We start from the raw sequence: 17293 nt of genomic DNA, 5'->3' as shown, positions 1-17293 counted from the left end.
TCAAGTTGTTGCATGGCTTTGAAGAAGATGGATTAAAGTGTCTCAGCTGACATACTTCATGGAGACAGGGTTTTCTTTCTTACCTGTGCGGCAGAAATGCAAATCCCTCGTGTTATGCTTGTCCCAGAATGTAGTCTTCCTCCCATGGATGAATAACGAATACAAACAGTTGTTTAGACAAGATTTTATTACAAATAGTATTTCATACATTCCTAATGATATGTACATTGCCTGACATGTACCAATCGGACAACGTTAACAAACTGAACACATACGCCATATTTTACTCAACTAAAAGTAAGTACGCTATATTTAATTTACATTTAAAATACAGAAGTTAGTGAAGACCATTTCAGAAATTCAGATCTTTATAAGAATCAGAACTTCACATAAACACTGACAAAAAAATATAACAGTGGAACCTCCGTTAGCGGACACCTCTATATTAAGGACAACCTCACTATTAAGGACACTAGTTTTGGTCCAAATTGGCTGTTTCCATTCAATTTGACCTCTCTAATCCGGACACCTCTTTATTAAGGACAGCACTTGTCTGTCCCGAGGGTGTCCTTAATAGAGAGGTTCTACTGTAAATGTATTTTGCTCCAAGTAAAAGGAAATGTTTGTGGTTCCGATTCATACCTAAACTAATACACAAGTACTATCAATACACATTAATTGATTTTTAAAAAATACAGCACCAAAGATGTAATTTTATATTAGAGAGGACTTGTAAATTTCTTCAATTCTTTTTCTATACAGAAGTACCTCATTTAGCAGACACCTTTGTCTATAAGAGACAGTGGCTTTGGCCTAAAATGGATCATTTCTATACAAATGAAGTCCACCTCTATAATCAGGACACCCTTTATTATCATAAGAACAGTGTTGTCAGTCCTAAGGGTGTCCTTAACACTAACAGAGAGGTTCCAGATGTAGATCTACGTGAATGATCCAGCTAAGCCACTCATACAATGTGACATGTACAGTGGAACCTCCCTTTGCGGACACCTCTCTATTAAGGACAACCTCTCTATCAAGGACACTAGTTTTGGTCCCAAATTGGTTGTTTCCATTCAATTTGACCTCTCTAATCAAGACACCACTTTATTAAGGACAGCACTTGTCAGTCCCAAGGGTGTCCTTAATAGAGAGGTTCTACTGTACTATACTAAATATTCTCCACACATCAATTTCTCAAATTTCTCTCTATTTCCTTCCATTTGTCCTCAAGCTTCATAATAATTTGCTTTAAAAATGACTAACTCATTCACTTGCCCAAGCAAATATATCATTTTCAACCTCTCAGCTGACAGTGAAAAGCTTTTCAACTGGTTCAGGCGGATTTATCACACACAGGGCAATTAGAGGTAAGATAGGCCTTTTGTGCAAGCGCCGTTGAACGGTCAAATAGCATCAATATATTATATCTTGACTGTCATGCTTCACACATTATGGTATGCATAATATACGACTGGGGGATATCTGACAGTTAACCTTTGCCCTTCTGCCAATCCTTTGTGGGCGAGGATGTGTTTCCTAAGACGAAAAATCATGGACGGTCAAAATGTAAATAAAAAAAAATTGTAAAACTGAGTGTCTCAATAACGGACGGAAATCACTTTCATTGAAAAATAAAACTCTCCGACACTGTATTTTACAAATTGGTTTATACAGGAGATGAAATGGAATGTCAAATTACATAAAATATCTTATAACTTCACGAATCTAAGCAGCATGCATCTTAACGCCTTAAGTAAAATATAGAACAGAAATGGAAATAGGATTTTGACCTTTCTGGACAACTGGAAATAGGCCACACCGCCTCACATAGGAGTCATGGTGATAATAGGATAATAATTAACACCTTAAGACCCCAGGGTTGACTTCACTTTTCCTCCCACTGGTGCAGGTATTAAGAGACCTCAACCAAGCCCAGTTTAAAATGTGGGGATGTACTGTACCCCCAGCTAAATGGCACGACTTAACTCGCCAGCCATGGAGGAATTCCTTTAAGGCCTTTTCAGGACCCATTGGTATATTTTAACTGGCCTCAGTCAATGGAGAAGAAGTTACCTTTTTCCTGAGGTCTCCAGTGGTCATTGGCTTTGCAGAACTGGAACCCCTGTACTTGGTCGGTGTCATATTTCTTAGACCACTGATTGGTTACAAAGGGTGCATCCAATTAAACGTCAAACTGAATAACATTCAAATAATTAAGTGTTGTTTAGGTTCAGAAAATATCATCCAATTTCCATGTTATTGTTCCAAGGAAGTGGCTCTAGAGTTCGTATTTAAAACCATTTTCTGAAATCTAAATAGATTTGTACTTAAAATACACTTCACAGGGGTTAATTTGAGCTGTTGTTTATCACAAGTTGACCTTAAAATCTTGCACAAAACCTTCACAATTCGTTAAAATAGAAACACTTGTGCTTCAATAATTTGACACTGTCGAGAAATTAGCTCATGATATTACATTAGCCATCTAACTCTCCTCATTAAAGAAGGGGGAGTTGCTAGGAATTCTTAACTCTTTGGTGGCCAATGCATACAAACAACATCTCATTCATCAGAGAGAGGGTAGCACATTTTCATCAAAAGGGAAATCTGGACCCATCACCTATATATTGACACATCACAAGTTTTTGAAGACTGAGGTCACTTTAGCCACAGTTGTCAAGCAATATGAAAGCCACACTTACATCACCACATTATTTTTTTTCTTATGCCCGGAAATTCGCTGAAACTTAGCACTTATATTATTCATATATCTGCCTACACAATGATGTTGTGGTAATTCATATTAAGTACACCTTAACACAATTGGCATTCTTCAAATTCAAGTTCAATTTTTCAATTCTTTAACAGAAGAGGCCCTTAAGACATCCTTCCATTTGAACTGTGGGGTGGTGTCTCAAAAGAGACCAGCGTGAAATAGTGAAGTCGATTCGATTACATATCAGCGAGATAATTAGAGTAGGTGGGATAACATAATATGTGGGAAGGACCACCCTGTATCCCATACAGGATAGGTAGGCGGAGAGTTAAGTAATGTTTATTTCTAGAACTTAAAAGGTGCTTATTCTTTGGCATAACTTCTGTCGCACTTAACAAACACATTGGTATCAATCACAAAAGCAAACCACCACGTGAACCTCAGCACTTGTTAAGTGCTCAAATAACTCGGCACTCGAATATTCTAGAGCAGCAATTCTCCTGCTCAATCAGTCCCAAATGACATGTACCAGTACTTTCTGAAAAGACCCTTACTAAGGTACTTTATGGTATCATCACAGCGGTCCCTGCAATAAACTCTCAGCAATTCTTTGGAAGCCTGCCTCAAACCCCCCCCCCCCAAAAAAAACATGCATCATGCTACAAACTGTACAAGCCTGACCTAGAGTCCCCACGTATTCTTCAACACATTGATGAAGTCTTCATCGCTGTGTATGCCAAGACTTAGCCCTTCATAATATTCCTCGAACTCTACAAATGTGATCTCTCCCTTCTTTTGGGTGAAGCTGAACGACGCCAGGAACTGTTTGAGTAATTCCACCTCTGTTGATTCACCTGAAGACCAGAGAAGAATATGATGAGTGGGTATGGTCATATTTGGGACGCCTGAATTGCCAAAAAAATCAAGATCTAGTTTTTGACAGCGAGGAACAAATTGAGGCGAAAATCAGGAATGGGCAAGTAAATCATTGCAGCTGTGAAATGGAATTTGGCAAATTTCATTTGGTAGGTTTATTGTTGCAATAATCGGAAATCGGCCAAACACAGCAAGTTTTCTCTTGTGTCTGCATAGCATGGTCATTTTATTTTTATGGACAAAACCATCCTGGTAAACAACCGGCATAGGCATCAGTTGGTACTTGAACTCGAGGATAGATTTCCTCCACCTAGAATTTTACCGTATACTGTACAGGATTTTCTTTTTGGTAACGAGGCTTACTCCCATGATACAAATATATCTATATTTTCAGTAGTTCAAACTTACATTGAAAGAACACGCAGATTTATCTCTGCACATTATATCTTGTGATATCTGACCTCGGTCAATTACAGTTGTCCATCTTGTGTTTTATGTAATTTGTAAAGAGTGTAATGAGGGGGCATAAGCGTTAAGCATATTGCCTTTTTTTATGCCTCCTCTTAATCATAAGATTGATTAATAAATTTACATATATATAAAAAAACCGGCATAGGCGTTCAATGATGGAGGCGAATGGATTAAAAGAAATCAGTGCACAAGAAAGAATCTCTTACCGGATATAACCGCAGGATGTTTTCTTGCATTATAGAATTTCCTGATATCACTCTCGGTGACGAGACCTTTCTTATTTGCATCAATTTTGCGATAAGCCTGAAATTACAATAGATATGGATTATAGAGACTTATAGATTTGGAGATGAACAAGCAGGTCAATACAACATTGGGCAAGATTCTTTCTATCCTTAAGTTTCTGGTAAAGAGCATAGATGAGAATTGTGGTCTTTCAGAAAATTGGTAAACGCGTACCGGTATGTGGGGTAATTAGTCCTAGGCATTAGTCAGTACTACTAATAAGTCCATATGCCTACTGAGTAGGCATATGGACTTATCCACATTTTCAAACAGCTAAATTTGTCAGCTTCATTTTGATACCACTCCCATCATTGTATCTCTCATGGTGTCGAGATACTATGTCTTTAGCCGGTTTTGGCAAGTACATGTATGTTTGACATAGGCCATTTGTACAGGAGCCCTTCAACCAGCTTAATACCGTCTACACAGTATTCAAAAGGTGAAAATAGCAAGATTTCAAAACATGTAGAAAATCAAACAATAGACTTGTTTATCTGCCATATGTTTCTCAGTTAAAAATCAGGAAGATCAGGAAGTCAAAAACAAAAACGTTTTTTGAGGTGCAGCCGGGTGGTTTTCTGGTGGCCCCCTGGTTCAGCTGGCACCTGAACAGGCTGTTTATAGTATTTTGAAGGCCCTGATCTTTATCAAATGAAATTAGAGCTTAAATATATTTCTTGGTGGCCGCCAGTCGAAAAACCCATCCCATCCTTGCTCTTGACATAACAACTATAACAACAATACAACATAACAACAATACTAAGGGTCAAAAGATCGTGCCTTAATATATAGATTTAAACCCGATACAAATTTTCACAAGGGAATGGTTCACCAGACAGCTGAAAGGGAATACATCCCTGACTCATAAGACAACAGCATGATTTTAATGAGAAAGATGATGCATGTTTTTCACGAGGGATGTCAATGGCGCAGACATAACACAAACAATACTGATACTGTAAACTGCAAATTGTTCACGCCTACTTAGTATTTTTCTGATTCACGGAAAATGTCTTTATAAACTGATCAATGAATTCCACGATTTTTATTTGGGCTTCCGTTTACATAACACCACGCATTTTTTATTCTGCGTATAGTGGTTATTCGCAAAACCAGCAAAAATAAAATATCCGCAAAACTAGGCAGTTTACCACACGTAGACCCCGACATATTTAAAGCAGAGCCCTAACGAGACATCTGATTGATTCCCACAAGGGAGTCTCTTGTCCAGTTATAAGTTGACGCATGTCAAGAGTTAGAGTTAAACTGATAAAACTGATTTGGGGGCAGGAAGAGTTCATTCACGTCACCTATTTCTTACATAATTTTAACCCTCAGTTTCAAATGTCACAATTCAAATAGAGCCGGTGTACGTTTTCCGAGTGACATCTCACAACCACTGATGGTCCCACTCCGAGTTCCGGGAACGACCTTTCATTTCATGCAGACTGCTTCTTTGATTATTTGGGAGGGGCAGTGGCACAGGGGAGGACTGGCCACCAGAAGGTCACCGGTTCAAGGATCGGCCAGTGCCCCTGGGAACTTTTCAACTGGCTTGAAATGTCCAAGTGTAGTACATTATGTGTTCTCCTTGGTTTCTACAGAAAAGTTTCTGAATTAGGCTGGGAAATGACTGTGAGCGCTTTGAGCAAGTATGAAGCACTTTATAAGATCTGCATCGTGACACTTTGCGTGCTTAGAAGACGCTGTTGAAGGTATTTTAAAAGTCGTCCAGCCATTCGTAGATTGCTCTCCAATCAATCTGACTGTGTGTCAGAGGCAACTGCAGATAACTATTGGTTGCAGGAGCCTAATAATGTCACATGTCAAGCCAGTTGGCGGGTCTGATTACCTCCACAGAGTGACTCGTGGCTGTTGGAAAGGTTGCTGATTGAAATACCAAGAATATAAAACCTCTGGCACACCTATGTCGTTGTGTTTATTGGATTTTCTTGCACAGGTGAATAGAAATAAACACTGCCATAGTGCAGTATTTATGCATGCAAATTCATTGAAACTTGCCATTTATTATATTTGTATATTGGACTACACAACGGCATTGCTGAAATTTACATTCAGAACGCATTTAAACAATTAAAAATATCGAATTCAAATTCAACTTCAAATTTTCAAACAGAGTAGGCCTTTATTGTAAATACGTGTACAAAACAACTCTGAAATGAAAATGAATGCTTTTAAACTGAAGAGCCATCTATGTTAACAAACACTTATTATGAAGAAAGAGCACTATGACTCGAAGCTCAGGAGAGAAATATGTCGGGGACCTACCTTCAATACGAAACTCTTCCTGTACTCGCTCATGCACCCGATGATCCCTCTCATAAACTCGCCATAATCAACACAAGAGTCGCAATTGATATCAATAACATCCCAGACGTCTTCAAATTCCTGGAACAATAACATACCAAGACACTTGAATAAATCATCACAAGAGTAAAGGTTGTGGTTTATGGTCTGATCTCCTCAGCAATTGGTGAATCAGTGTGATCAACAGACGACATGTTTCCCAGTCTCTAGAAACACTACAAGGGAACTCTAGTAACTGCTCGTGCATGTACAGTGCTTACATTTCTTACCGTACAAAGGGTTTTCCCAATTATTGTAGCAATTACTATTCAAACACAATGTGACCAGTCACACCAAAACCAGGTGCATGTCACGCAGAAGATGAACCTAAATGACACCAGGAGATAACAGAAGAAATTGATGTGCTCATATTTCACAAAAGACAGACAACAGAGAAATGAACAAACAGTCCGTCTCAACCTGCCAAGCTCAGAGGGACATACGCCTGGTTTTGCTGTGACGGGTCACATATTTCCTTTAACAGAAGTTGTTGGAGAGATTCCGATTCTGATTTGAGAACAAAAACAAGGTGGCATTTTGCTGACGGATATTGGTTTACCTGTTGACAGGAATACAATGAAATAGTTTGACTTAATGTCTGGTATGCCTAGAGACAATAATACATAACACTTGAATTGATGGCCTCAACTGGAGAGGAAAAAGCCGCCTCGTTCCGGAATCAAAAGCAGAACCTCTCTATCATTTCTCGATACGAAAAGGAGTCAAAGGTTTACAAACTCACCTCATCCGAAAGGTTGATATGGTACTTGACTAATGCTTGTTCCAACTCATACTTGTTGAGTACACCATCTCCAGTCTCGTCAAGACTACGGAAATAGGAGCCCAAACCAGTCACTGTCCGCACACCACGCTTTTTTAGTTTTTCTTGTACAAGGGCTGGAAATAACAATATATTCACTGGAGTGAGAAAAATCACTGATCAAAGAAAATGCTATTCACGAAATAAGAAGTACATGCTCCTCCCTGGGATAGTCGGGTTGAATCAATATTCAAGCCCTGGAGGGTTGAACTCAAGTAACAAACATGAGGTCACATGAGTCAATGTTTCAGAAAGCATTGGCTGGAACCCAACCCAACCAAGAAATGAAATGGCCAGGGCCATTGTGCTCACCTCATGTGGAGGAAAGATGGATAAAGAGCATGGTATTGTGTCATGTAGTGTTAGGTTTGATGTAGGTCCAAGCAATTACAATTTCCCCAAAATGGCCAATTTACAGTACATTCGACCTCTGTGACCTTGAAAAGTAGGTCAAATCAAAGAAGACCCTGGTGACACATTGAATGGTTGTTAGAATTAGATGTACCTATGATATAAAATTGGTGCCAATCGGGCAAGTCATTACTAGGAATAATGGCATTTTGAAGAATTTAGGATTTGGTCCCCTCCCTGGAGGCCAAACGGCAAATCAGATCGCACCAAACTTCGGTACCTGAGATCACCTGACCAAGGGGTACATGTGTACTTAATTTGTGATCAATAGTCATTGCAGTTAAGAAACGTGCCATAGTTACGGCCTGACGGCGAATTTATGCCATTTGACCTCTGTGACCTTGACAAGAAGGTCAAATTAAAAACCTGTGTGACATATACTGTATGGTGGTTAGGTGTACCCATGATATCAAATTGGTGGCAATCGGGCAAGAAGTTAAGGAATAATCACATTTTTAAGGTTTTTGGATTTTGCCCCCTGGTGGTCAAGTGGTGAATCATATTGGACCAAACTTCGGTCCCTGAGATCACCTGACTAAGGGGTAAATGTGTACAAAATTTGGTATCAATAGTCATTGCAGTTTAGAAACGTGCCATCGTTACATCCTAACGGCCAATTTACACCATTTGACCTCTGTGACCTTGAAAAGGAGGTCAAATCAAAAACCCGGAGGATATATGATGCACCTTTGCTAGAAGTACCTACCATATTTTTTTTCAAAATTTCCCGACTACTATCAAGGGAGATATTGCATATTTTCACTTTTAACGTTTGGCCCCCTGGTGGCCAAACCATGAAACGAATCGGACCGAAACTTGGTCTCCAAGGTGTCATTACATAAGGGTACATGTGTACCAAGTTTCAACTCAATAGCTCTAACAGTTACGAAACGTGCCCTGCTAACGGACGACGGACGACGACGGACGACGACGACGACGACGACGACGACGACGACGGACGACGGACGCCACGGTATGGGATAAGCTCACCTCTGCTAAGAGGTGAGCTAAAAAGTTGGGTTTTATAATCTGATGATATACATGTAATTATTGTAATCTGATAACTATGGTAGAGGCTGTCACCCACAATCACACCTTATTCGAACTAAACCTTAACCAACCCTTTGAACTTTCCTATTACTTGTTACTAGAAAAGAAAGCAGATTCTTACCTTGTAATTTTCTGAGTAGCATAAAGTCATTTAATTCCTCTTTTGATTCTGGAAGTTGCAGCTGCAGAATTGCCTCATCTCTGTCATAGCCTTTCATCGTCTTCAATCTATAAAACAACGGTAAACATAACTATATGACAATTCATAAATTCCGTCTCTGTTACTGTTGTACTGGCAACTTCATGACCAATTTCGAAGATTTTCTACAAATGATAAGGGAAGTTGTGCACCCCAAAAGCACCCCCAGCAGCACCGCTGGACGCTTACAGTATGACATTTTTGGCCTCTTCATCCACCTCAGTCACCTTGAAACACACAGTGGGTTGTGCCTTGATTGTAGCCGGCAGTGAATTATGACCTTCGGTGGAAAATACCAACACATTCCCCTGAAATGGAAGATTGAAAAATGTACAACTCCTGCAAACACTGCAAGAAGCAGCAGTAAGTTTTTAGACTTCTTTCAAAGACAAGCTTCTAATGTCACATAGCAATGTGCTGTTGAAATTTTATTGAGCTTGAACCTGCCATCTAGTTTGAATAACGATAAAATGAATTCTTTTCATGAGGGGCTTTATTTTGTGATTTCGAAAGGATGTTATCAACAAAACAAAAGTAAACAAACAAAGACTAACATGAAAAATACGATGGGATCACGATATGAAACCCTTATAAGACCGATCTCGATCGCCTATTGGTTTAGACGTCCGCCTCGTGAACGGAAGGTCGAAGGTTTGGGGCCCGCAGGTAACATCTTAGAGAACATCAGCAGAGAGGTGTCCTGATTAGAGAGGTCAAATTGCATGGAAACACCCAATTTGGGACCAAAACCGGTGTCCTTTATAGAGAGGGTGTCTTTATTAGAGAGGTGTCCGCTAAGGGAGGTTCTACTGTACTTACAGGGTACAAATCTCGGAGGGTGTACGGCTCGCCTCTACGACGACCAGCAATCCTGTAATGCGTGCCACGGCCGATGAACGGTAGAGCTTTGGCACTTTTTCCAAACTGTCTGTACTCGTATAGTGTCAAACTGTTGTCCACAGTGAAGAAAAAGCCCATGAGCTCTCGAATTGCATCATGGCCATTCCTGAAGGTACAGAATCAGATAACTAACAAACGAAACAAAACAAAGTACACTGCGCACTGTACTGTAAACCCAAAAATATTTGCATCCATTTTATTTCGCTTCTTCGAATTTTTAATTTAGCGCTATGACACTTTATTTCAATTAGATTTCCTTCCTCGGAACATTATTTGAATATGTAGGTACCAGGTAAAGCCTTTTCTTGAATCAATTTCTAAGTTTTACCTGCAATCAAATTTGAGATGACCCTTACCTGGAGAGTACCCGAGCGCCAAACCTCACTCTCCTTGACAACAGGTTTTCTGTGGCGATGCCACTCGTTTTGATTCTGTAATTACGAAGGGATATCTTGAATAAAATTATCAATGATATTTTCATTTTGTATCCATTGGAAGTAAGTGTAAGTGTCTCTAACTATGCTATCAGGGGACTTCTCTAACTATGCTATCAGGGGACTTCTCTAACTATGCTATCAGGGGACTTCTCTAACTATGCTATCAGGGGACTTCTCTAACTATGCTATCAGATGACTTCTCTAACTATGCTATCAGATGACTTCTCTAACTATACTATCAGGTGACTCCTCTAACTATGCTATCAGATAACTTCTCTAACTGACCACGACTTAATACTGAACTCAAAACCACTGGGGGTTAGCATTTATTGACAAAATACCGGTACTTACTTTGATTCGTGTAAGAAGCGGTTTGTCCCTCTTGTGCCAGTAACGTATCGTCTGCTGATGGCGGCCGACTGATCATCATCCGGGTCTGTCATAGGTAATCTTGAAAGAAGACCAAGATTATTTTGTAAACTCCCTAATAGTGTTGTAAAGATTGAGTTGCGAGCTGAGAGTCAATTACAGAGACAAACCAGCTTTTTATCTTGAAAAGTAGGTGAAATCAAAAACTCGACAAGCTGTCTCACGTATCATCATTAGATTTTTCAAGGATACAAATTTGGAAAGGAACAAACTAACAGCAATTGTGTTTCTCAACCTTAACAGGTTGAAAGCCTCAAGACTTACCTGGAGAGCTGGTCTACCATTACGGTTTCAACAAGGTGATGTTTCCTCTTTTCATCTTCAAGTTCTTCCTGAAAAAAACCAACACAACTCTTTTAGGACTGATGGCGTCATCTGCAGGAATTGTCCCAAAACATTATAGGGGTTCTCCTGCATTCTTCTTTTCTGTGAGAGTGGCCGAACTGCTTTAATCGCAAAGCCTTGGGGAGTATACAGACTCTCTGGAAAGGATATAGGAAAGAGTAAATGTAAAGTCTTAACCTCTAAGGATTGAGAGAGATACTATGGAGGATATTGAGAAACTATCAACTGACGTTGATCATCACTCACCACATCCATTTTCTTCATTGATGTTTCAGGTCTGTATGCTTGCCCGGTCATCTCTTTCATCTGTTCCAAGAACTCTCCGTCAGTTATATCGGCCGGCCCATGTTTCTTCCTGTACTCAGCTATTTTCCGTGCAACTTCATCCTGTAGAGAAGATATTCAAAATACAACTTTAAGGTAATCTTTTAAGAAAGTGTTTGCTTTCTCCTCTGATGTGACAGAAAAATACAAGAGTGACAAAGATTTAACAATATCACAATTAAATTAGACATTATTTAGCCCAAACATTTCCAAAGCCATCAGCATAGCTAAATGTACCAAGCAAAATTCAATGATTATCAGAAACATTTCAAAGATTCAAATAGACAAGACATGAATGTCCGACTGAGTTGGTGAAGTGCAAATAAGAATGCGACCAAATCATTACTTCAGGGAGGCTTAAACTCAGATGAATCAGAAGAACAGTGTTTGTTAGCTGAGCTTTCGAATTGATGAAAGGTCTCACCTCCGCTACATCAGTTTTTCCTTTGTTCCTGTACGATTCTTTCATCTCTTTTTCATACTGTTGATACTTCTCCTTATGTTTGGCATCGGGCCCTGGAGTATTTGCGGGCACTGGGTCCTTGTCCCAGGCACTTGGCTGGTATGAGGGAGAAATATGAGTCACATAAAATGATGTCATCTTGATACATACAAACAAACTTTCCAGTCTTATCTCAGTCATAAATTACTTCCTCGAAATTTCATGCCAGAGATACAAATCTCATATTTGGAACCTCAACAGATTGGAACCCTGGCTCAGTGATCAAATGGTTTAGCCAATGTTTTTTTCCCTCAGAATATTATAAATGCATATCATGGGATACAAATATATACCTGTTTTGGTGATTTCTTTGCAGCCACCTGATTCTCTCCTTGAAGGTGTAAACCAGGCACTCCAGCTGGACGGCTGCTGGGACGACTTCCTGGACGGTTACTGGCAGGTTTGCCTTGAGGTATATAATCTTGGTAAGCTTCACGTCGCGCAGTAGAAGCAGGCGTTCCCCAACTGTGTTGAGAGAAACGGTTTGAATAAAATGATTTATGAGGATTTACAAATTTAGCGGGGATACATGTAGATTTGTACGTTGTGTTGCTATGTTGGAAAGAAAAGTGCCTTGTCAGTGATCAGTGATCAAACAGACATGAAACCCAGTAACTTATCAGCAACTGTCCAATTGTAATTGATAATCCAGCTATTTTGGCAACATGAAATAATGGCATCCTTATCAAAACCTTAACATCGACCGCAAAATGTGTATCTGTTTATTTCCACATAACAACATTATCTTAAATTGTACCAAATGGTATCTGATCGGCAACAAGTGACTAGAAATTTCTTTTATGCAGGGTGAATCTTGACATCCATCTTTGATTAGTTTTGCCAATTACTAACAATCACTCGAACAATTTCATAAAGCTTCAAACACTATCACATACCTGACTGCTGTGGATCCTGAGCGTGCTGTATCTTGAAGTCGATATGATATCTGACCTTGTAGACCTGACTTCTCATTCTGATCAGCAAAGGCTTTCAAATCCAAAGCTGGAACTCTGGGGCCAAAGAAGAATAAATGTGAACACACTTTCAAAAATGCATCAAGGCAGATTAATATTTTGCATGCTTTTTACTGAAAGGGGACAGGACAATACTGAAGACTGTCCAAATTATAACGTATCAAGGTAACAAGTTCTCGTGTAAAGGGCTTTGGAATACATCCGAAAGCGTAAAAGAACAGTAAGTCCTTTTAAACTAGACAAATTTTCTCCATCCGTGAATATAGATTTAAAGTAGACTTTTAGAAATGGAACAACAAAAACTCTTCAACAATTGATTTGAATTTGTATCAAGTGTGTGACACCTAGTAGAACTGTTGTTTTTCTTGTAGTTTATACTTACTCCTGTGGTCTGCTGCCTGGCCTACTCCCTGGACGTGGATGACCCTGGTTGCCATAAGTCATTTCCCTTCCAGTGATAGGATCAATTCGACTTTGTGGTCTGGCACTTGTTGGACGACTACCTCTTCCGTTCCCGGGCAAATTCCTCTGGCTGGCCCGAGGGGTTGATGTACCAACTACACCTAAACTCATGATTATGGACGGAGTTCACTGAACCTGGGAGCAAGCTGGAAATCGAAAGATAGATGATCAGTACATACTCCATTTCTATCATATCAATGCAACTGTAGCCTGTGCCATGATGCCGATATACTTGGCATTCAGACAATGATACCTCCTGCCTCCATTTTTCAATCAAGGTAAGTCACATGCTCCTGCACAGGTAAGTATATAGATGGTTTGCAAAATAATTTTCGGCCATTTACGTATCTGCTCTTCACAGGCGACTGAAGTCGACCATGAAAGTTGGAGATTTTGGACCTGGCGAAATATGAGTAGATATTTGTATTTTGTTCCGATTTAAATCATTTTTGTCATGTAGGGAACCAATTTGATGACTTCTGGGAACCATTTGGGTACTAGACATATTATGAACGCATACAAGTTTATTTCATATGATCCTTTCTTTCTTTAGATGACTTATTCGTGAAATATCTGTTGATAAATTGACTTGACACTCTTTTCCCCAACAACTGGAATGTTGTTGGAGAGCAATATTTTCGTACTTTTTTATGAAGCTTACTATTTTCTTATTCGTTCATTTTATTCAATAAAAATATCTTCATGTCAGTAATCTTCTGTTAAAATTATTTTCATGAGACGCAATTATAAAATAAGTAATTACGTAGAAACTATTGTTTATATGAACAATGTGTTCAGAATTGACAGCAGCTCTTCAAACCATTGCGCATGCGCCCACGTTGTTCGCACGTTTTCCGCCATTGCAAAAATTTCGCCGGCTCTCACAATTTTCTTTTGTCGGATTTTCTTTTTTATCCAGTTGCTGCATCTTAGAACGGCGACGAAATGGCGTATAAAGGTGGTCAAAAGGTCCAGAAGGTTATGGTCCAACCTATCGTATCCTTTGTAAGAAAATCGAGGCAATAAAATAAAAAATGTATGTGATGTTAAAGGCTTCTATTTAGTTAGTAACACTACAGGGTGGCCCAGAACAGAAGAACAGAATTATTTTCCCTCACGCATTGAATCATTGATACACTAGAATTCTATTATGCAATGGAAAATAGTTCCGGGCCACCCTGTTGCCTATGGCCTATGGGCCATGCCATACGTAATGGTATGGAGATTGTTCCACTTTCTTGCAATACTGACTTGTATTTTCTACCTCCTTGGGCTTGGGCTTGGTACATTATTTTGTCTTTAATTACTTTGGCTATTTATTAGGCCCTGGACAGGGTACAAAAGTATTACTACTCGACTTGTGGATTCTTTCCGTCATTAAATATCATGTCTGTATAGTCCTTAACTTGTGTCTCAGAATCTTATCTTCAGGTATCTGCAAACAGTGAGTATACTATACCTTTAATTTCCCTTAAAAAAATAGACTGAAGAGGCCAAAAGGGGACTTGCCTTCGTTGCCTTGTACCGTTGAATGATGCATGAATTTTTATGTCGGTATTCGTCATGACACTTAATTATTTATAGTAAGAACTACAAGTAAAAGATCTTATTAATTTGTCATTGAATGGCATGCAATCCTTTCAAAAGATTATTAATATTGCGAAAGAACATGGAGAAGAAAAGACAATAGCCTTGCCTAACCTACAAGTACATCAAAGGGTGGAAAATGTTAAAGGAATTAACTCTGTTTTTTCATGCCTTTCTTTACTGATTCACAACCTTAATTTTGCAATTTTCAGCGTTCCAGAATTCAGATTTGGCTGTATGAACAGACAAACATGAGAATTGAGGGATGCATCGCAGTAAGTATTAGTACATGGAGTAGTTTCTCTGGTTATTTTAACAATTGTGTTTCTTCCAGTAAAGGAAAGGTAGTTTGATGTACATGTGCTGGCAGTATTCGCAGGTTTGACAATTTGTAAAGTGATGGCGTTTTGAAAACCTCCACAAGTATCAACCTACGGCCTGATGTAAAAAGCCAGCTTAGTTTTTTGTGCTAATTTGTCACTCCTATCAAAATAACAAAAAAAGCTTGGCTTATGAAATGCTGCTCCCAAACTCATATCACTTTTAATGCCGATACCCATCAAGATGAGCAAGGTCTTAATACCCTGCAAAGTTGAATGATGTTTACAAAGGTTTTTTAATTTTGGTGTGTATTTCATTGTCTTTTGATTGTCTATTGCAGGGTTTTGATGAGTACATGAATCTTGTATTGGATGAAGCTGAAGAAGTTCACATGAAAACTGGAGAGAAAAAAGTTATTGGTATGTATTAAACTTTTCTGAGGAAAGAGAAAACTTGTGCAAATGCATCATTTATTTGGTGGTAGAAAAGAAGAGCTGGTACTAATGTATGTAATGACAACAACATAAATTTGAACAAAAGTTCACATTTTGTTGGTTGCAGAGTTAATTTCTTCTGTTTGTTTATCAAAATTTATTGCAGACCTTTGGTGCCATAACTTGTGTAAAGTGTATTACATATATTTATACATTTTACTATAAACTTTTCCTTTCTTCCAGGTCGGATCATGTTAAAGGGAGACAATATCACATTGATTCAAGCATGTCAAAATGAATAGTGCAGAAATTACAACATTCCCAAGTCCAGGTGGACCATTGACAGTGTGACTTTGGAAAGATATGTTCAATATTCTAGTGGTTCGAATGACCCCTTTTGTGTGTGAGGGCTTGTTGGTCGGCTGTTCTGGCAACTTGTTTCAACCCTTGATATCTGCCAAGGTCTTTTTGTGTTGAGTTTTACGATGTTTGTCTTTCTTCTGAGTCGCTGTGCTGTATGGAGAAGATTGTCTTGAAACCACACTGGTGACTTAGGTATTCGTCATAGGATTCTGACAAGTTGGGGAGAAAATGGCAAGATTTTGTATTAGCCTAGACTGATGAGATCATGAGTGTTTAGCACTGGCCTCAACCACTGTATTTTTTCGTTGAGAGTGCAGAAGGTGTGGCAATGTGTGAATATTGTAAATGTTTTGGGTACAGTATCAGGAAAGCAATTTTGAGGGAAAAGTTTGGGAACATTGCCTGGTGAACATAATAGTAAATTGCTGGTTTTAAATGTATGGGTAATTGTTCCATCTCCCCTTCATTGCTCAAATCCTTTTCAAAATTGATCAAAATTTCTTTTATTCTTGAGTACATGAGTGCATTCTGCAATCTGATTTGAAATTTGAAAATAAGGAGATACTTAGTAATACTTCTAGTGCATTTATGTTTTTATAAGTGTCCCACTTAAGAGAAAATTGTATATTGCCGCTGAAAAAAAAGAATAATTACATCTTTTATAAGAAATGTGTGTCTTTACTTCATTTCCTTCACAGTTATGTGTAATCCCACACTCTCTAGCAACAAGTTCTGTTTATCAGTTGATTCTGGGACGAAGGATCACTATGATTCTCGTGACTCTATGCCCTTCGTCTACTACAGGACTCGTGGAGTAATGGATCGAAAATGGCTACCTGTGTTGGCCGGCTACTGCACAGGAATCGTGTACCAGTATTCCCGCCATGGCCTGAATACTGATCGCCAAAACGATTCACTCGTCCTCCTGTGGTGGCCATGTCACAACCAGTATTTTCTTTGCAGTTGCAGTCTAGTTATTTGTGAATCTGTAGCGCAATAGGGCCTCTTTGAAAATAG

The 17293-nt window shown here is 39.0% G+C and overlaps 2 protein-coding genes across 2 annotated transcripts; one reads left to right on the top strand and one right to left on the bottom strand.

Annotated features, from left to right (window-relative positions):
• Positions 1 to 192: 192 nt before the first annotated feature.
• Positions 193 to 14180, bottom strand: LOC135488192 (calcyphosin-2-like). The gene is made up of 16 exons (XM_064772686.1): positions 14092 to 14180; positions 13492 to 13717; positions 13032 to 13145; positions 12429 to 12600; positions 12058 to 12192; positions 11556 to 11696; positions 11229 to 11296; positions 10887 to 10985; positions 10455 to 10529; positions 10018 to 10204; positions 9388 to 9506; positions 9121 to 9227; positions 7461 to 7615; positions 6641 to 6760; positions 4273 to 4369; positions 193 to 3573 (listed from the first exon to the last, which is right to left on the bottom strand). Exons 2-16 carry the CDS (start codon positions 13680 to 13682, stop codon positions 3401 to 3403), a joined length of 1953 nt encoding a protein of 650 aa, XP_064628756.1. The 5' UTR covers positions 13683 to 13717; positions 14092 to 14180; the 3' UTR covers positions 193 to 3400.
• A 242-nt stretch (positions 14181 to 14422) lies between these two features.
• Positions 14423 to 16945, top strand: LOC135488141 (small nuclear ribonucleoprotein E-like). Its single transcript, XM_064772610.1, has 5 exons — positions 14423 to 14567; positions 14989 to 15015; positions 15371 to 15433; positions 15820 to 15898; positions 16157 to 16945. Exons 1-5 carry the CDS (start codon positions 14517 to 14519, stop codon positions 16213 to 16215), a joined length of 279 nt encoding a protein of 92 aa, XP_064628680.1. The 5' UTR covers positions 14423 to 14516; the 3' UTR covers positions 16216 to 16945.
• The last annotated feature ends 348 nt before the right edge of the window (positions 16946 to 17293 follow it).

The sequence above is a fragment of the Lineus longissimus genome, chromosome 5 (genome assembly GCF_910592395.1).
Source record: "Lineus longissimus chromosome 5, tnLinLong1.2, whole genome shotgun sequence".
In the NCBI taxonomy this organism is placed as follows: Eukaryota; Metazoa; Nemertea; class Pilidiophora; order Heteronemertea; family Lineidae; genus Lineus; species Lineus longissimus.
The sequence above is the reverse complement of the archived record's forward strand: the minus strand, read 5'-3'. Positions and strand labels throughout refer to the sequence as shown.

Bases quoted from the DNA above. Each gene is read 5' to 3' on its own strand.
- LOC135488192 (XM_064772686.1), bottom strand. From the start codon at position 13,682: ATGAGTTTAGGTGTAGTTGGTACATCAACCCCTCGGGCCAGCCAGAGG. The intron at 11,297-11,555 runs GTGAGTGATGAT...GGTTTTTTTCAG, and splicing joins CAATGAAGAAAATGGATGTG to GAAGAACTTGAAGATGAAAA. The intron at 4,370-6,640 runs GTAGGTCCCCGA...TTGTAATTTCAG, and splicing joins GGAAGAGTTTCGTATTGAAG to GCTTATCGCAAAATTGATGC.
- LOC135488141 (XM_064772610.1), top strand. From the start codon at position 14,517: ATGGCGTATAAAGGTGGTCAAAAGGTCCAGAAGGTTATGGTCCAACCT. The intron at 14,568-14,988 runs GTATCCTTTGTA...CTTGTGTCTCAG, and splicing joins AGGTTATGGTCCAACCTATC to AATCTTATCTTCAGGTATCT. The intron at 15,899-16,156 runs GTATGTATTAAA...CCTTTCTTCCAG, and splicing joins TGGAGAGAAAAAAGTTATTG to GTCGGATCATGTTAAAGGGA.